We start from the raw sequence: 20830 nt of genomic DNA, 5'->3' as shown, positions 1-20830 counted from the left end.
TTGATTCAGTAATTGTCTTTTCTCTCTCTGAGTGACTCTACATACCTTGTGGTACATTTTGTGAACCTTATGAGTTAAGATGGACAACATTCTTTACAGAATGAAAAAAGAAGAAAGTTCACCTCGTAGGAAAACATGTGTCAAGAAAGCTACACTCAATAACGAATGCTTTTTACACGATCATAGTTCCATCAGAGTAGGCGATCATCGTCCTCAAAATGCGCTTCTCCGCCGAACACACACTGACGCCGTCCCTAACGTAGCCAGGCCCAGGTGGGCAGTTGTGTGCGATATATTCCGCTCGGTCATATGTTGGGCAAGGGATCCAGCTTGCGCTGCGGTGGTGCCCTCCGGGAATGCAGCTGCGATGCTCTCACATCGGGGGTGGGAAAGCCACCCGGAGGTAACTGTGGCAGCACCGAGTCACGGTACCTGCTGCTGTGCTGTAACAAATATGGTATTTTTTTGTGTTGTACAGTTGCCGTCAGCAGCGCGCGAGCGCTTTGCAATTGGAGAAACGCACGTTACCTACAGTAAGCAAAATCTGCACCAATGAACATGCAGATGCTTGTTGAAAAGAAGGTGCCTCAAATATTTTATATGCGAAATTTCAGTCTTGTTTACGAACGCTGTGCATTTCTGTCAATTTTTGAAGATCTGGCGAGCCTCCACAACTTTGGATGAAGGAGCGGATGACGTAATCATAAGCCCACAAATTGCAATGACGTCATATCCTGGAGAGGGTACTCGTCTCCAAGCAACGACGCCGGCGTCCGGAAAGTGTCACCTGGTGACGAAATCACATGACGCTGATCGAAAGAGAGGGAAATGGGAGATATGTCTTCTCTCTCCTGTGTGTTTTCTCCAAGGCCGGAGCGGTCGTATGATATGTCACGTGGGGCCCCGCTAACGTAGTGCAAAAAGTGAACCCCAGGACGACACGAAGGCCAACAACGTTGCTAGATGAGGGCCGGGCGCTCTGCCAAAGCTTAACATGACGTCACATTTATCAAAAATAAAAATTAATTTTCTTTAACTTCCACGTCACGTAGAGTTGAAATAGTTTACAGGAATGTAAAGTCAGACAAGGAAGATTTCAGTAACGTGACTCTGGTAGGATTCTGAGGACACGAGATTTAGTCCGTAGTGGCACACTATACCAGGCACCCATCTCGATCCCGTCCACAAAATGGTGAAAGGGCAGCTAAGGGGGGGGGGGGGGGGGGCGACATTCAGACGTCCGCTGCTTGAGGGTCTCACTTTCTCGGGTTTAACCCGATTCCGCCCGATCGTTCCCTCCCGAACCAGTTTCGGGCGAATTCGGGCAAAATCTGATTTCTCTCCGAATTCCAATCACGTATTACGTTGTATCATGTATCGCGTACACGATTTAGTAGCGATCTGTGCACACGCCTGAAGAAAATCTCTGATAACGATAAACTACACGAAGCACATTTAATGTTACATCATATGTGCTTGTGACTATAAATCACGAGGAGTGCATGTTTGACCATTATGTGCACTTCCAGTTATGGGCCGCTTACCGGACAGAAAGAAAAAGAGTAACCCGATAACACTCGATTGTTTCAATAGCGCGCCTGATTTCACTCCGAATTACATGTTTATAGCACCCAATAAAATATCACCCAATTCTTCCCTCCCGAATCTGGTAAAGGCACGCATTTAACCCGAAAACGTAGGACCCTTTCTTAGAAAATACTGTACAGGTCAAACATACAGTGGCAATCAAATATGCGTTTTTATTTGAAACGTCGGGTGTTGCGACGAAGTCCAGATACAACGCGTGCGATCATTGACACCTTGTAGCTCCGTAAACATTTAAATAAAAAAAAACATTCGCTAAAACAATGGGATTCTCGGTAATTTTCGAGAATTTGACGACTTTGTGACGCTCCGTATTCCAGTCGATAATCGTGAATTTTAGTGCATTGCAGTGGCGTAGCCAGGGGGGTTTCGGGTGTCCAAGCTCCCTCCCTCCCGAAATCCCTCCCGAAATCGTACCTTTGGTAGTGCATTTGGGAGAGGGGAACGAGGGTGAAATCCTCCTTCCCCATGTAAAGTCCCCATAGAACCCCTCACGAAGTATTTTTCTGGCTACGCTACTGGTGCATTGTACACTATCGCCTTTGCGTACGTAAAAAATAGAGTTTGTGAACATGATGGTAATTGATATTCTGAGGCTGGAACACATAGTAAGGACAAATATACAAAGCCTCAAGTGCCTAAGAAATTGAGATGAAAACAGGAAGTCACTGAAATGGTAAGAGCCCTGGACCGGTAATCCAGAAGATGTGGGTTCGAGTCCTATAGCTGGCTAATCTGCGACTTCAGCGACTTCCTGCTTTCATCCTGCTTTCATAGAGTTGATGGTTCTGCGAACTCGTGAAACATCACTTATCAGAACTATCCAAAGTACGCAAAGGCGATAGCGCGTACGATGCACTCTAAAACTCAATTAGAGCAGGAACTCTGAAGCGTTCCCTTTCCACCTTCACCTCCTCCTGAGACAACTCAAGATAAGACCGAAAAATCCCGAAACAATTCACTTCCCGTACATGGCTCGGCTTGTTTCGTAAAACTGCCGCCTTTGTAACTTACCTTGGACCTTTCGCGCCGTGCACTGGCGAGTTCGAGTTCAGGAATTTGACAGTCGCTAAGATAAGGATGTTGGAGTAGTTGCTCACAAGTCCACCGGCGAGTTGGGTCTTTATCGAGGCACCGCTAAGAAAAGGTGGTTCTATAAGTCATATCTCAAAATGTCAACGGCTATGAGCTGACGTACCCGGAGAAAATCGATCCCCGCTGCATCAACCGTTGGAGGAATGGCGTTTTCCAGAGGCTCCTGCGTGTTGTTATCACGATAAAGTCTGGTCATTGGATTTTCGCTTCTGAAACGACTTACTGAAACTTCTGGGTCGGGAATGGATACTCCTGCGAAGAACTCGTTGGTCTTGAAGATGTGCAAGTGCCTTGGAATCAGCTCGCCTGCAATGCGAACAATGCGGAAATTGGCGGACATGCAGGGCAGGGCTGCGCGTGAGGTGGCCTTCGCCGGGAACAAATTACATAGATTATACTCGCTCGATAGCTCAAGCCCTCTCTGATAGACATTCGCCCAGCAGAATCTTCACACGTCGAAGAATCTACAAGGACTACTTATCTGATATTCGATGCAAAGAGGCCCTATGCCTCGGAAGCTGTGTACGGAGGACAGGATAGAGGAACTGCACAGTGCAGCAGAGAGGGAGAGCAAAAAAAAAAAAAAAAATAGGAAAAAGAAAGGGAATGTGCAAACATTTTTTTATTACTGTATTCTTCGCTGCATAGCGCACCACGGGGGTGAAGATACCGGCGCGAATGATACTCAGAAACTCTCTGTCGCCGTTAGTGCCCACAGAAATCAAAGCCAGTTCATCGATTATGAGCAATTTTTACTGCATCCTTCACATACGCGTTGTTTACTCGTAAACTTCGTAACGTCGCTGTTGTGGAGGAGGTCGGTCCCATCGACGACTCTTTCGCCCATTGCTTCTCAAGTTAGGTGAGGGCCACTGAAACTTCGATGGCATCGTATGCTCCTGACTCTTTTCGCAACCTCGGAGTACGATGCCTCTGTCTGCTCTTCGTAGACTCGTGCTCGCCTTGTATGTACATCTTTTTGTCCCATTTTGCATGGATGGTTCACGCTAGTTCACGCCTATTTCAAGGGGCCGAACCAAGGCGCGAGGCTAGAGATTGCATCTTCTTTAGCACGCCTCTTTCAGCACCGTGTGTCGGAGATTTCATGCGTACGTCAAAAGAACCCCAGGTAGTCGAAATTACCCGCAGTCCTAAATAGGCTGACATACTTTACGTGTAAATCTACACCAATTACCTTCCGGGAAAAACTAATGTGTAACGCGCAACGGTGGAACACGCGCTTTATCCCTTCGGGATACTTTTATAGTTTTTGCTACACACAAACACGCACGTTACACATCAGAAAAACGGTAACACTACCACAAACGACAACTATATGACGTCGAACAAATTGAGGAGTGCGCAAATGCTATGTCTGCAAAGGCTTCTATAGAATTGATTCTGTACGAACAGGTTTGTATATGCGACTACAGCGTCTTCGAACACGTTCAATGAAACGTTTCAAAATGGAAACAGAAGCCAGAGTTCGCGAGGAGAAAACCAACTGACCTAACGTCTTTCGGATGAGGAACAGCTGGTCGACGTCCGACCTTCCTGGCCAAAGGGCTTCTCCCCGCATGAGTTCCGCTGCTACGCAGCCCACTGCCCAGACGTCCACCGGAGGTCCATATTGCGTGTCCCCTACCAGAAGCTCGGGCCCACGGTACCACCGCGTCGCAACGTAGTCTGTGTATTGCTCCCCGGGGCCTGCGTGTACAGTTCGTAAAATATTACGGCGTATGAGCACGTTCTTTATAAAAAATAAACTGACTTACTGAGGGGACGGGCGAATCCAAAGTCGCACAGCTTCACAATTCCTTCTTTAGTGAGCAGAATGTTTTCGGGCTTGATGTCGCGGTGAATGCACTGGAATTGTAAGTTGTAAATATTTGGGAGAGATTTGGGGTAACGTCCGTTATGTTGCACCGTACGCTATCGCCTTTGCATACGTAACGGATAGCGTTGGTGGTTCTGCGCACGCGCAAAACAAGGCAGCTCCGCGCCGTGCGCAGAACCAACAAGATATCCCTTACGTACGCAAAGCTGATAACGTACATTGCACTAAACCTCACTATTATTCATCGTTGCGCAATTCGTATACTGGGGAGGCAGAAGTGAAAATTAAGAAGAAATTGTAACTTAAGACGAGGACGTCAACCATGATGCAATCGCTGTCGCCTTTGTTCCAAAACTAGCTTGTGGCCGAAATACGCGGGCTCAAATTTATGAAGCAAAGGCAGTGTTTCCAGCATTTTCGTTTTCCTAAGTAATCAAACTTATGCTCCCAATGAATGTTTGGTAGCGTTTTCTGGCGCTGGAAGACCAGTCATATAACAATCCCTAAGCTTGCGGCTATGTCAAATTAACTTCTGTCAGTTTCGTCTGCTTAATTTTTCTGCCAATCTGAAGTGGTAATAAGGAGTTCATTTTCCGTAATCAGTACAAGAAGAGTGTGACTTCTGAAGTATGTTAATCGGCTACACACACGTGTATACTCTATGCAAAATTTCCAAAATTCTCAAACTGGCGCAGTTCGCGACGCTTATTGATCCAAAGTATGCCGACTCGACACCGGTAACTTGGTGGCAAGAAAAACAGATTCTGACATGTCGTCGTCGTAAACAGGGTGTTGAGATCTCCACGCACGTTATGGGAAGGCGTTACTTGGCGCTGAGTTATGCATTTTCGATGGTACAAACTTTGCACTGCCTTTCGGCAAGTAGAGGGCAGACGTTCACGATACTGCTCTTGTTCGATAGCTTTTCGATTTTAATATAGAGTGGATATTACACATTACTAGTTGTCCTGGTTCATTTTTCTAGGGACGTTACGGAAGTTCAAAAACAATTACAAAGCAAAAATTCACACCCAAATTGCGGAGCACTTCGCTGAAAGACTAAAAAGTGCAGGTGAAATCTGTTACATCCATTCAAAGCAAAAATATTTCCAGAACATTTCAATACAACGATCACGCCTATGCAGTTTTTCGTTCTCGCGTTATACCATAAAATGCCATGTTATTCAACACGTTGCTCGACGTACGCGACATAACGCACGACCGTAATTCCAGCAGCTTATCCTATACGTTCCTAGAAACCCGTAGGTGGGCACGAATCCGTAACCGATTTTGTCTTTCTCTGCTACTCTAATCCTAATCCACAAAACAACCAATGTGTCTAAAGATGAAAAGAGATTATTATAAAAATTACCAACAGGTGACCCATTCGGCTATCAAAAGGCTACTTTCTGCCATGCTGTAACAACTAAAGCCTTTAATGGCGTCCTTCTAACGAGAATAAAACCCGAGACAGGGAGCAAAGGCAGACAACACAACACTTCCTCATCCTTTGCTCCCTGTCTCGGGTTTTATACTCTATTTGGAATGTACCAGCTTGCCTGCACCCGAACACTTTTGCCGTTGACACCCTTCTAATCCTGACATGGAACGTGCAACGTGGGCCGCACGCACGGTGATTTAGGTCGGTAATCTGTCTCTGCCGTACATACGAGGGGTGTTCAAGTCAAACCGGGACTTTCCATTTTCGCAAAAGTAAAATGAACTTACATGCGAGAAATTAGTTTTATTTTTCAACGTGATCTCCAGCTGCACTAATGCACTTGTCCCAGCGTTTCACGAGGTCTTGGATGCCAGCAGCGTAGAAATCCTTACCGGCGCGTAGCAGCCATGATCGGACCGCATTCTTGATCTCGTCGTCGCAGCTGAAGTGGCGGCCCCCAAGGAACGCCTTGAGTGGCCCGAAGAGATGGAAATCGCTGGGGGCGAGGTCTGGACTGTAAGGGCGATGTGGCAGCAACTCCCAGACAAGTTCCTGTAAGGTGCGTGTCGTGAGATGTGCGGTATGCGGGCGTGCATTGTCCCGTAGGGGGAGGACTCCTTTGGTGATGGGGCCCGGCCGCTTTTTCTTCAGCGCCTTATGCACATCCCTGAGAACCTGGCAGTAATATGCACTATTGATGGTGGTACCACTGGGCAGAAAATCAACATGAACAACGCCAGCCTTGTCCCAGAAAACCGTGGCCATGACCTTGCCCGCAGACGGGGTGCTTCGGAACTTTTTAGGAGCTGGCGAGCCCGGATGCTTCCACTGTTTTGATGCGCGTTTAGACTCAGGAGTGAAATGGTGCACCCACGTTTCATCGCAGGTGATGATCCGACCAACGAACGGCTGTCCTTCAGTGTCGAAACGGTACCATAGCTCTTGGGAGATTTCCAGTCTTCTCTGCCGGTCAAACACGGAGACCTGCCTCGGGACCCAACGGGCAGTAACTTTCCGAAACTGGAGGTGTTCATGAATGATAGTGTTCAACGTTCCCCCAGAAAGGTCCGTCTTTCGAGCCAGTTCGAGACATGTTATCCGTCGGTCCTTGAGGATCAGGCGCTCCACAAGTTGGATGTTCTCAGGAACTCTGACACTGGGCTCTGAGCCGCCCCGGCCGGGATCGTCTTGCACTGATGTACGGCCGTCTCGGAACCGTTTGCACCACTTAAACGCTTTGCTGCGGCTAAGTGTATCGTGGCCATACTAAGCCTGAAGTCTTCTGTGAATTTCAGATGACTTTACACCTTCATTCACGAGAAACTTCATGACAATTCGCTGTTCGATGTGCGCGCTCATCTCGTTGTCGGCCATCTTGTCCAGCACGTGTCTTCTGTTTTGCACGAACTTTGGACCGCCACGTAGTGAACGCGGAGGCCTGTCGCGTGTGAAAACGACGAAAAAGAAGTAGCGCGAGCCTTTTCTACACTCAGGAGACAGAAAGTCCCGGTTTGACTTGAACACCCCTCGTATTTGTAAGCATAATTCCTTAAGATATTTGGGTTCATCATGAACATACGGTAGCTCCTAATGTAGCTTCAGTTTTTAACCTCGACATTGCCAGTTAAGTGAGCCCCCGCCAGGCTACAAAAATTCTTACGTTATGCATGTGGCAAAAGTTGACGCCTTGGATTGTCTGCCATACCATACGTTTCGTCAGTGTGTCTGGGACGCTGAAACGAACATGAACTATAGTTACACCCGGTCCTGTACATGTACATGCGATAAGGAGAAAAGATGACACGTGTCTTACCCTTTGGGATGCTTTTCCAAGAAGTCGAGCACAGTGTGGTCGCAATACTCGAACACTAAATGCAGTTTTCGTTTCCGCCTAAAAACTTCGATCAGGTTCACAAGGTTAGGGTGTTTCAGTTGCTGTTGGAGTTCATTGAAAGCAATGGTTAGATTTTTGGAGAGCACCAGCAGCGCGAACCAGAAAAATAGGCCTTGCGAAATACACTCTAAGAAAAAAGGGTGTGAAAAGGTGGTAACTTCTATAGTTACCACCTAGGTCAACATAGCGTCTAGTAAAGGGTGTAAAAGGGTGGTAAAAGCAATTATCATATATCCAAATTGCTACAAAAGGGTACGCCCCCCATCCTCGCTTGCCGAATCAGGAGCGATAACCCTATCATTCGTAGGTAGCAAGCAGGTAGAACTTTGCAACCTTTTAGGCACAACATACGCGACAACAATTAGCTCCTAAATGGTGTAACTGCTCGACCCTTTTTTCTAAGAGCTTATGTGCAAAGTGGAACATGTAGAAATGTAAATAACTATTTAGTGTAGCGTCTTTACCTTGAGCATGCGTATTTCTCGAAGAGCGATCTTTTTGATGAGTGGATCGTCCTCCGTTTCGACGTATTTCTTAACAGCTACCATTTGTCCCGTGTCTCTATTTCGGCACTTGAACACCACCCCGTAGGATCCCTCACCGATCTTGGATATCTTCTCGTACTTTTCCATGATGGGTGTGTAATGGCTGCGTTTCTTTCTACGGGAGCAGGGACAGGAAAAAGGGAACCACCACTGTTATCAGGCTTCGCCCTTCATGCGTTTTATTGCACATTTGTCCGTTGCTGGACTTTTTCTGTGTTGGTATTTTAAAACACATAGTTGGAAACACTGAACCTTCTGCAATGCAAACGATACTTAACACTGGTTAAAACACTGTACTTTCTCCAATGCAAACGGTACTTGAAATCGCGACGCATGATAAATGTGATTATGCGTGATACACTGGTATTAACCATGAAAGTTACTCTCCGTATTGCTGCTTTTTAGTATAACGTACGTTGTCGCCTTTGCGTACGTATAAGGGACAGCGTGATGGTACTGCGCAATGCGCGAAGCTTTGCTTATGTCTTGCGCGTGCGCGGAACCACCAACGGTATCCCTTACGTACGCAAAGGCGATAGCGGACGATATACTAAAACTCGCTATCGATTGCGGTTACTGGTTAAGTGTTACGTATGTAATCACTTGTAGCTAAGTTACTTCCTAAGGCTGATCGAAACGAGTACGGTGCCCGAAACAGTAGAAGATGATGAAGTGTCGAAGGATGGCCCCTGGGGCGTAACGCTACCGAATTTGAACGTGTTTCGCAGAATGCCCGAAAATGCCGGCTGTATGACGAAATTATGACCAAATAGTGAGTTTCAGTACATCGTACGCCTTCGCCTTTGCGTACGATACACTAAAACTCTCTACTATCACGGAAATTGTGAAAGTCATACGTTGGAGATAACGTTGTTCGTCTCGGACGAATTACCTAAAGTTGGCTTTTCCTCACTAATACTAATGCGTTCAGGAAGCACGCTTTACAGGCAACGCGTGCAACGAAGTTTCGCTACAGCTCTTCTGACCTTGAAGGGAGCTCGTTACGATCGGCGGACCGTGATGATTGCGACAAATGTGCTTCTACTCTGTGATGTAGGTTTTTTTACTCATTTGGATGAAAATGGACGAAAATTCGTGAAAAGAACGCGGAAAAATCAGACCTCAGTTCTCTCTCTGTAATCGGGATGTCTAAAAGACTCTAGTAGGCCATTTGGAATGCTCCGTGAATGCGTTAACCTTTGGTGACGCCGCAAACTTTATCGTCTGTCTATGCAGTGGTTCGGTACAAGAGCTAACATTTGTAGGGGTCACTGACTCCGATTACCCATGGTTGCCGCGGTAGGTATGGCCCCGCCGTGTGAGAAGAGAGCAATCTGCTGTGAGCGCGCTTCTAACTTCGTCCACGTCACGCATGTGAGGTTTAGCAATTTCAAGTGTCACCAATATAGGTATACCTAAACAGCGGTATTTATATAAAGTGCCTTCGAACGAAAACGAATTATAAAACCAAGCAGTATCTAGAGAACCACGACATACGCGAACATTATTAACCTGCAATGAAGACTGTCACCTGGACATCGATACCGGTCAAGTACTTAACATCGCTATCACATCTTTTGTTGAAGCCATATCATGGCACATGCTCAACTGGCCTTATCCTTTCTCTGAAGCCCTCGCTTTATCTCACAGACTACCATTGATCACTTACCAATTGCCAGAAGAAAGGCCAATCCAAGGATGTTTATGGGGAGAATTTAGGACGTATGGCAGCGGGTTACCGTGAGCTTCAGATTCGAAGCATGTCTAATGTGTGTCCAATACTGTCCAGCATGAAGCTTGCGTCCGGCGCGGCCGCGTGTTTATCCTGTAGCAACGGTCGCTAGGGTGACCCGAATCGATCTCTGTTATGTGCAACTGGCATGCTGCAATGCACATCACAGCCGCTATGATTTACTCCCTGAACTGTATTGACTCCAGCATGGTACGGTACGCCAGCATGGTACTTGGATACCGTGCCGTGTTATTGACATTGTGGGAGATCAGTTAAAACTGTGCTTTGGGCACACTGGTTAACCCACTGAAGAGAAAGTAGCGCTCTGTGTCGTATCGTCGTCTTCGATGACCGTCCTTTTAGCGCTTTTAATGAAGACTTCATTGTTGGAGATGCCGCTTCCAGACGTTTGCTTCAATGTCTTACAGAATGCGAGGTTTTGATGAGGTGGGGGAATTGGTGTTGTGCTTTATACTTATCTCATGGACAAGTCCCCGGAGGGTGCGGGATTAAACGACTATTATATGTGATATTAGTACTATATGACTCACGAAACCTGTTTACTAAGAGGGTGACTTTCCTCTTGTAGCGCACCTCGACAGACATATTCTACCTCTTATATCAACGACTCGGACTTTTCTTTATATAACAAACAGAAAAAGGACATCCACTATAAGGTACTGTCACATAACGTGTGGATGGGAAATGCTGTGTGGAACAGATTTGTTAGAAGATAAGCAAAGAATGCGCAGAATATGTTTTTATGTAGAATGTAAGAAAATGAAAACTAAATGTGTTGTAGGCTAAAGTCCGTGTAGCCTAATCATAAAATACGCAATGAGGATACTAAAGTGTATAAACTTATATAATATTCAGCCTGAAATAGCTCTACTATGTTCATATGTCTTTATCCAATCGTTATCAAAATCGTTATCATTATCTAGATCAAAGCTCTCTAAGTGTCACAAGAGTGTATATGTCAGCACTTCTCACACGGTTCAAACACTTGGCTCACCTTTGCGAACTTCCCGGTTGTCGAGCTTCAGGAAATGACCACCACAAGGGCGGCGTCAACGTGTCCATAAAACCTCTTGACATAACTACCACACTTAACAGCACGCACTGTGGTGCCTGCACACGGGATCAGTAATCAAGCGCGCACAACCACTCAACCAGCAGGGCGATTCGGCGGCGGCGGCGGCCAGAAAGTCTCCGTAGAACCACATTAAGACGTTAGGAGCATCGTCTGCGAAAGTGTCGTCTGCTTTCATCCGCTGGCAGTAATGGGAAACGGCAGAAGCGAATTCAGTTGGGCAATCGATGGTGCTCGTAGCACGCGATTTATTGCGAAAGGTCCGTGGAAATAATATACACATCGACCGAGTGGCCTCTAGTCAGAACTGTGGCCAATAGAGAACGCCTGCCGCCATTGTTTCTCTCCTTTCCTCCTCTACCAGGTTGCGCCGCTATTGGATGCGTGTAAGCAGGACAGTGCTGGTGACAATGAGGTTTCGGCATGAGGTAATCATGCGCTTCACGCGAGCAACACTATATACCAGAAGGTTTTTCGGTTGCTGCTTCTGTTGCTCAAACATGCTTGTTTCCGTTACATATCTACTTCTGATTGGTGATTTTGTTATGTGCACATTTGTTAACTCACAATTTGAATATACAGTCAAACCTCGCTTTACGAAGACCCTTCGTTTCTCAGAAAATCGTTCGTAAATCGAGGTCCGAGGAGAGCAGCGCGCAAATACCTCACAAAAACGCGGGAAATCGATTTGAATAAGTTTTATTTTTGAAAATACTGCGTAATTGTGCTTTGCACCATACTTTCTGCATCGTCTATCCTTTTTAGAAGAGATGACAGAAGTCTGACACTTGACTCATCCACCCGGTCCTCAAAGTACCGTATCGCGCGCGGATGAGACTGTTTCCAACGGCAAATATCACGCTTGTCACCGGCTGTCAGAACTGAACACCTTCTCTTAAAACGGCAAGATGTTTCCATCTCGGAGACCTGGTCCAAACTCACAACCGTTCGGCTGTAAACGCCCGAATTATTCTTTCAGGAAATGGTGAACCATGTTTGGGGAACGTAGCGACTTTGGGACATTGTATGTTTGACCTTGGCAGCATGTACTGAGGAACTTTCATTATCCTCCGGTCCATTGGCCTGCCCTCTGTACGTTCATAACGCCCGTTCGTATATCGAGGTCAGAATGGCTTGTCTACTCGCTTGTGGAAGAAAGATCCAACGGGAAAAAAGATCCATCGGGAAAGAACATCCAACGGGGTCACGTGACAGATGGAAAAAAGATCCAAAGGGAAAATAGATCCAAACGAGAAAGAAGATCCATGCGGAAGAAACATCCATAGGGAAAGAAGATCCACGCGGTAAAAAGGTCAATAGGGAAAGGGAATGGGATCAAGCCTCAGAGCACGCATCCGACATGAAGTGGCATGCTGCGAGGTTCGAAGCCACTGCAACAGCTCTGCCAAACTGGGGTGCCGCCTGTCGATTCGACTTAGTGAGCCGTTGTGTCAGTCTTCTACCATGTTCGTGGTTCGAGGCTCGGTATTCTTGAATTGACCCCATATGTCTTTGATGATAGCATTTTCGATCCAGAAGCTCTCGAAGTACCAGGAGAAGTACCGGGTGATCGGAATCTCTTCGACTGAAATGATGGATTGTCATTCGGACAGGGAACCAGCAGACGGCTTGTTGGCGGTATTAGCGGTATAGGCGGTATTTTTTATAACATCTTCCTTGCAGTTTACATATTAAGGATATTATTACTTATTACTCTAAAAATATTGATTGTGAAGAATTCATGAAATACAGTAAACAACAACAATAACAACGAGTGCTTAGAGTACTTCGTTTTCGGGTTAAACCCAATTTTTCACGATAGTTCCGTACCGAACACGTTTTCAAGAATTCGGATAAAACCCGGTATCTACCCGAAATTCTTGTGGTCCTTCAACTTGTCGTTCTCCTTAAACTGTCGCAAAAGTAAATCATACCAGCCAAGAGCTATTTGTGACAACCTATTTGTCCTCTATTTATGATCACCTCCTGCATGCAAAGACGAGCTTTTGTGGAGCTCGGGCAAGTGTTTGACTACCGCGGTCATTCACTGCCCTAGTTCCGGTCGGAAATATAAATATTCTTGCTTCTCGTCCCCGTGTCACAGCAGCGGCTTGCTTCATATGCCATTCGTCTCACCCGAAACTTCCCTGGTAACATATCAAACAGAGATCATGGCGTCCGATTTCTCCCCGAATTCTCGGTTGTAAATATCACCCGATTTTTCCCTCCCGAATTTGAAAAATCATAAAACCGGAAAACGAAGAACCCTGCTCGGAATGCTTAAGTGACGGCGATGTAGTGGGATGTTTCGTGCTGAGGCGGCAACCTATTGCATTGCTTGAGGGGTGATGGTGAATGATGATGAATGTTCAGAGCTCACGCAGGAGCCCTGTTGCTGTTAAAAATGTGATGAGGGCTTGAAGAGCTCGTAGCTGATTCGCTGGGTTGGCTGGAGGCAGGGGTGAATGCAAACCATGCCGTGGATAGGTACTACGTACATTACTTCTTAGGAGGAAAACATGTACGCAAGGAGCCATGTCGCAATATGAACTGCAACTGTACAACACAAAGAAGTTCCAACGTGGTCACGTGACAGAGGGAATAAAGATCCATACGGAAGAAACATCCATAAGGAAAGAAGATCCAAGCGAGAAAGAAGATCCATGCGGCAAAAAGATCCATAGGGAAAGAAGATCCACTAGTGGATCTTCTTTCCGTATGGATCTTTTTTCCCTTTGGATCTTTTTTCCTGATACTTTGGGTCCGTTCCCTAATAATCCGTTCATAGTTCGGATATCGAGGGTTTGTAAAACGAGGTCAAGATACACGGAAAAGTTTGGTTCCCTGTGGAGCCGTTCGTAAGTTGAGGGAATTCGTATATCGAGGGTTCATAAAACGAGGTCCGACTGTATACGGATTTCTGGAGGGCCTGTCAGTGATCTTTCCACTGCTATAGATAATCACACCACACATTTTCTTTGCATCTCTAAAATCACTAAAGCATTTGATCCAGCATCACATACGAATTGATCATAGAATCAAGCAGGGCTGTCAGATTGTTCGAAGTACAGGGTGTGTGCCCACAACGCTCAGACATGCGCAGACGTGGATACATTTTATCTGCACACATCCTGTATACTTGACAAAACTTCAAGGCTACGTCTGTGCCACTTCTGAACCTATGCACACGTAATACCAGGTTCCTAGCTCAAGTCCATTACTGTTCGTAGTGCACGCATTAATGATGCTGTGATGATACAAAAGTAAAGCTTTCCGGACACCATTTACAACACAATCAGCACTCCCGTTGGTCAATTCCCCCCCCCCCCCCCCATGACACTATCCACCCATCTTATAGTCTCTCCTTTGGCTTCAATCTTGCCCAGCACCAACTTATTTTCCAATAAATAATCTCGCTACCTGGCCAAAGCATTTTAGATGTTGTTTCAACATTTGTCCTTCTAACGAGCAATCGAGTTTTATTACTTTCCATATTGATTGATTTTTGAAGTTTTGGCGTAATCTAGCGGGTACCCCTAGTCACCTAGATAAGACTGCATAACGAAAGGGAAATTATAGTCATCCCAATGAGATTGGGGAAGAGTTTCATGACCATTTTTGTTCTGTATTCACTGTTGATAGTAACAGTCGTCTTTATTCTGCAATCACCCTATAATTACTGTTCCAGAAACCTGCGATACCGCTCAGGGTGTGTTATCGTTATCTTAGCAAATCTCTCAACACAAAACAGTGCAGGACCGAATGGCATGCCTTCCATTTATTTCTTCGTTGTTATGCAGAGTGGTGCTCCAAGTACCTTTATATTATATTCAGCACATCTCTCCAACTTGCGGCAACGCGTCGTGCGTGGAAATGTGATCGTGTGGTGCCTGTCCACAAATCAGGATGCACGATGTCAATTATACAACAGCTACAGATACGGGACAGATATAGTACGGGATATTCTCATCGCATACAAGAAAGCAGTAGATGCTGGCCACGACATACTGATTCAGTGGATTCCTGGACATATTGGCATACAGGGTAATGAAGCTGCAGATGAGATAGTAGTTATAGCGCACCTACATCGTCAACGGAACACCCGGTGGCATATTCCAGGTCAGATGTGAAACACCTGTTAAAATTGCTGACATAAGACATATGCAGAAGGCAATAGTTAGAAGCCGACGTACAGACGTTCATCCTTGCTTCACCAGATAGACCCGGAGCTGAAATTCCGTGTTCCGTCCAGCATACCGCGACCTATACAAACACTTTTGCATCGGTTTCGCCTTAACGTTCCGTATGGTCAACAATTTGTCCATAAAGTCGGCAGGACTAGTTCAGCAAACTATCCAGTCTGTGCATCTGCGGAAAACATGGAACGCATCCGCATGCACTGCGCAAGATATGCATCCCAAAGAGCTACATTGGAGTCTGCTCTACACCGCTTCGAGAATAGAACCCTCGATATAGTCGAGGTGCTGGGTGTATGGGAACCCAAGAAGGAAGATGCAACGTTATCAGCACTTTCAACTTCATAGAGAGCAGTGATATCGAATCTGTATTTTAGGACCGCGTTCTATAGGCATGTGTCGTCGAGTTCCTCGTTCCTGTTATACGCGTAGTTTCTCGCAATTCCTTTTACTCGTAAGGGATGCAGCTACGCAGTAGTTTATCCAGAATCACAGACATAGGGGTAGCAAAAAATTTGGGGGGTTATTATTACAGCTGTAAAAAAAAAAAAAAGTGGGGCGTCTCCAAAAACTTGGGGTGGGATGTTGGGGGGGGGGGGGGCAGGGGGGTCTGAATAAATTACTGCAGCTACGCATGTGCACATACAGTTCGATGACCGGGAAGGGCTGATCTTTTTCTCTCTTTATCTGTTCACCTTTCTTTCTCCTTTCTGTGGGGGTTCATCCATTTAGGGGTTGTGGCGCGTGATTTCTTTTTTCTTCCCTTTTTTTTTTTTTTTTTTTGAAGGTGTAGCAGGGAGTATCTACTACAACTTAACTCACCGAAAATGTGCAAATATTCGCAGATATCTTAGACACAGGAGGGCACATCGGTGTGCTGTTCCTCGACTTTTCGAAAGCATTGAACCGTTGTATCTCACCAGAAGTTACTGAAGAAGCTTCACAAAATTATTCTGGCAAATGATCATTACATTAAATGGCTTGATTTTTTACCTTCGGGATAAATCACAATCAGTGTTAGTGCAGAACAGTTGCACTATACCCCTCTCCCCGTTACCTCTAGCGTTCCGCAAGGTTAAGTGCTCGGCCCCCTATTTGGTCCAAATTTTTCGGGATACAAGCAGGGATTCGAATTAAGTTGTTGTTGTTCAATTAAGTTAGCGTTTGAACACAGTCAAGGTATTGTATATCTCCCGAAATAATGAGACGCACCAGGTATAGTCCTTATGGGACACACAATATACCGCACAAAAGAAGAAAGTAAAACGAGGGCTTCCTCTCGTATATAAATGATACATAGACAAGACAAGACTGCAGAGGTAGGTCAGATGACACTTTCCGAGCATCCGGTCAGCATCGAGACAGTGTTTTGTTCAACATGCCTTAATCCCGCTACATAGCTGGCATGCCATAACCCAAACAAGTTTCGCTGGGCGAGACTGACTGACTTGAACAGTTTTTTGTACTATATTTATTGCACCATTACTGCTTGTCGCGACGCCAATTATCAGGCAAGAATATGTGTGCAATTGAGTTCTACGGGTGTATTTCGTAAATAACTTTCGGGAGGACTTATTTTCCGCGAAACTCGAGAAATACTTTGCAACGCTTCGCCTTGCAACGAAATCAATCAAATCAACGAAAGTCAATGTGTCGATGGCCGCAACGTAGCACTCTTTAGTAGCTTACTGGACACCCAGCGCTCTGAACAATGAAATGTTCCATCGTGTAGACATGTATAGGAAAAATAAGGTCCAGCCAAATGTTCCCCCGAACGTGCGCCCATCCGAATCCACGAATTATTGAGACCGTGAAGTAAACCACTTAGACAATACTATATCTTCGTGAACTCGACTTAGAGAGAGAGAGAAAAAATTGAGTCCATTTGTATGCTTCCCTCATTGACAATGTATATTAATTTTGTTAAATAATATATTATAATTATTAGTATTACTTACTGCAAAATCTCGATCACCATCAACATCACTATGACATCGCGAGTCAAAATTACCACCCTAGTCATGTATCGCTTCTCTTCTTTCAAAATTCTTTTTCTAGTATATTTACTTCTAACAATATCAACTCCGATCCTCGCAAACCACGCGGCTCCGTCGTCCTGTGCGAGCAGGCTTCCTGTACCAACTCCGCAGGCCACTGACCATGGAGGACCACAGACGACCTCTGAAGAGACCCATGACACGGTGGACGTCAGGTTACCTGCAATAACGACGGCTATCACTATTTTAATCATCTCATTCACATTATTTCCTTTCACGAGCATCGTTGTCTCCATGCTGACTTCGAAGTACGCAAGGACTAAAAGAACGAGGGACTTCTGGGAGTTCATGGCCATTCCTTTCGCCGTGTGCGCAGCGTTTCTGCTCGCCAAGTACACCACCTGGACCGTCCTCTATGGCGTCCTTATTGTGCTGATAATCGAGTCGACAAAGTGTGAATTCAATATGGGATCTTCGACGCCTCCGTTAAGGGTGACCTGGCACGTCAGGGTCCCACGACGGCCACTAAACCTGGAACCCGATCCGACATTCTTTAGAAATGTTAATTTGGACGGCGATTCGATGACCAGTGATACAGTGTAGATATTGGGAAGAAAATGAATGAGTTATTGACGAAGTTGTTCTATATTTATACCGCCGTACGTATGCGTAACACAAAGCAATATGGACATCGCAGCATGGGCTTTGACAACCTCGAGAACGCAGGTAAACTGGCTATGTAGTGCAACATATATTACGTTGTGTGTTGAAACTCTGGGAATATGATTTAGCTTTGACATTATCTGCGTATGCTGACGATAATATCCATGCATTGTGTGTTATAACGTAATAAGTAGCCAATGAAATATGATAGTGTAATTGATGAGCTCGATCCAGTCATTGTCAGATAATGCTATTAATGAAATCAAACGACTCAGGAAAAAGGTGCTGCTATTAATATTATATAAGCGGCAGAGAACCGATAGCAGAGGGAAAGAGTGGAAATAGCATGCAAGTAGGAAGCGGACAGGATTGCCGACTGAGATGGATTGGTTCTTGATCGGTGGTCGAAGGTGTGTTCGGTGCGCGCTGGCTCGCCTTTTTGTCCTTTTCCTCGTCGTCAATATTATTGCGCTGTTAATATTGCAATAAAGCACAATAAGGACACGAACATCGTGCGTGATGAGTGTCCTAAGAATGAAAGCAACGTCATATTTTCTCTGGCGCCCTGTGGCTCAGAGTAGGTGACCGCAGCTATTGCACGTGCACAGGGGTTCGCCCTCCCTCCGAAGACCTTACTACATCGCCCTAAAGTTTTCTGATATCAATATATCTTACGTGAATATGCAGGGTACTAGCCAGCTAATATAGGTGTCAGAGCCCCCTATGAAATTGCTACGCACTCCCAATCTGTAAACCACAAGCAAATTCCTAGCTACACTGTAAGGAAAAAGAGGAGTAGAATGGGGAGTAATTGCAGCTTCTAGTCCCCTAGATTGCCAACTACTCCCCACTTTAGTCCCCTAACCACGAAATTTACTCCCCAGGCTCTATGTGAATTTTATGGCAATTTTCCACCAACACAGAGGGAGGAATAGTTCGCGGTTCTTTCTTGCGAAATTGTGCCCTAAGCACGTCGCAAGATTTTATATCACTCGACATGTCACAGTTGACGGTTTAATTCAAAATGTTTTCATTCATGCACATGAATGATTTATTTATTTATTGGTTTTACGTGCCCACCAACAGCGTGAGCCTACATAGAGGTGCACGAAAAAGAAGGATGTACCTAGGACTGTTAGAATACAGCGTGAAATGCAGTCATCACCCTGTGACATTCATTTATACCCATGCATTTACTCCCGAAAGGGACTAATTTTTGTGGCAATGCATTTAGTCCCCAAAATGACTAAAACTACTCTTTTCTTTCTTAGAGTGTAGGGATAACAGAACCACGAAAATATTTTGCAAGACATGTCGAAATGCGGACTGAAATGGTGATCGATGTGTATTGGACTAAGAGGAGGACCTAGGACAAGAAAGAAATAACAGTAATTTGGTATAATGATGATACAGCATATCATTATTATATTATTTTCCCGCTTCTATACGGGTTGAGAAGACGTCTGTAACCACATCTGTTCAATGCGCGGTTTGTAGTGCTGTTGTCCAAACAAGTCGAGCCAGTCTATTGCGATTTTCGGTACAACGATGACTCCGATATTACGATCAAATTGCTGGTGCTCGTCAGCCCACTTATTTAATTACTACATGCATGACTTCGATGTTGTTGGTAGCATTTCCCTGAGCCTGGGAAGTTATGAACAAAGGAGAAACACAAACGAACGAGAGAAAACTCGATGTAACAATCGTCATGAAAGCGCTTGCTCGCGTATAGCGATCAAAATTTTACGGGCTGTTTCTGAAACGCGCGAAAAAGAAGCAATACACTTTTTTTCTAAAACGAAGGTGGGAGGCACTTTGAAAAGCCGCAGCCACCGCGAGTGACTGACGGGGATTTGATGCGCGCGTTGTTGTAGAGCGCGCGACTGGCGCGACTTCGCAGGCGCTCGCGAGAAGTAACGGTGGTTGCTCCCTCTCCATATCGCTCTTTCGCCCTCAAGTGTTTCTAAGGAGTTGTACGTTACTATGGCGTATGCGGCTCCCGGATGCGTTCTATTGAGGAAAGCAGGGGCGTCGGAAGTCCCTCATATCAGAGGGGGGGCTATCATAACCCAAGGCGTTGGAGAATCACACTTAAGTGCAATAAGACAAATAGAAGTAAGCCAGCGGTGGCGTGTTCCTTGATTATTGTTCTCGTCAAAAGCGCAACGGTATCGTCTGCAAAGGTACGCTGCACGTGCCATCAAACACACCTGCGAACTGCTTAGAGACTCCTCGCCGCAGGATAAGAGTTTTTTTCTATCCTCGAATGTTTCCCTGCGTTGATAAAAAAACACGTCGAGGTCCTTTGCTGGAGCGAATTCCGCGTTTTCCTGTATCGTTAAGCAAGGCTACTGAATGGCGTGTCGCTACTCTTCGCTCATACAGTATCACATAGGGTAATTGGGTGTAAGGTACCGATTCGGGTGAGTTTAGTCTTCTACTTCCTAAACGGGCGTTCGTCGTGCTGCGGAGTGTAGTGCCTTCCAAAATGGGAGTTGGCAGACAGGTGCGCGTCTAATGGACAACGCGGATTCCATAGTGTGGACGATGATGACTACGATAACGTATGACAAGCAACAGACGAGATCATCAGTCTCAGGAGGTGCGGACCCCCCTGTGGCATCGGCGGTTATGCAATCGTAGTAAAAGCTTTCATGGAATGTGACACAGAGCTGCGTCAATCTCTAGATAAATGTTCAGCGCCATTCTGCTTCGCTGACATGTTCCTG

At 45.7% G+C, this 20830-nt stretch overlaps 1 protein-coding gene across 1 annotated transcript; it reads right to left on the bottom strand.

The window, feature by feature from the left end:
• Positions 1-8627, bottom strand: LOC135396788 (cyclin-dependent kinase-like 4). The gene is made up of 9 exons (XM_064627957.1): positions 8337-8627; positions 7792-7913; positions 7639-7711; positions 4476-4566; positions 4210-4407; positions 2924-3006; positions 2804-2863; positions 2620-2742; positions 1-443 (listed from the first exon to the last, which is right to left on the bottom strand). Exons 1-9 carry the CDS (start codon positions 8502-8504, stop codon positions 306-308), a joined length of 1056 nt encoding a protein of 351 aa, XP_064484027.1. The 5' UTR covers positions 8505-8627; the 3' UTR covers positions 1-305.
• Between the last annotated feature and the right edge of the window lie 12203 nt (positions 8628-20830).

The sequence above is a fragment of the Ornithodoros turicata genome, chromosome 6 (assembly GCF_037126465.1).
Source record: "Ornithodoros turicata isolate Travis chromosome 6, ASM3712646v1, whole genome shotgun sequence".
Taxonomy (NCBI): domain Eukaryota; kingdom Metazoa; phylum Arthropoda; class Arachnida; order Ixodida; family Argasidae; genus Ornithodoros; species Ornithodoros turicata.
This window is presented reverse-complemented; position numbering and strand designations above follow the sequence as displayed.

What these genes read in the sequence shown, in the direction of transcription:
- LOC135396788 (XM_064627957.1), bottom strand. Translation starts at nt 8,504, where the DNA reads ATGGAAAAGTACGAGAAGATATCCAAGATCGGTGAGGGATCCTACGGG. An exon ending in ACTTTTGCCACATGCATAAC is followed by an intron (nt 4,567 to 7,638) that starts GTAAGAATTTTT and finishes TTACAATTCCAG; the next exon opens with TGCATTCACCGCGACATCAA. An exon ending in TGGATTCGCCCGTCCCCTCA is followed by an intron (nt 4,408 to 4,475) that starts GTAAGTCAGTTT and finishes CTGTACACGCAG; the next exon opens with GCCCCGGGGAGCAATACACA.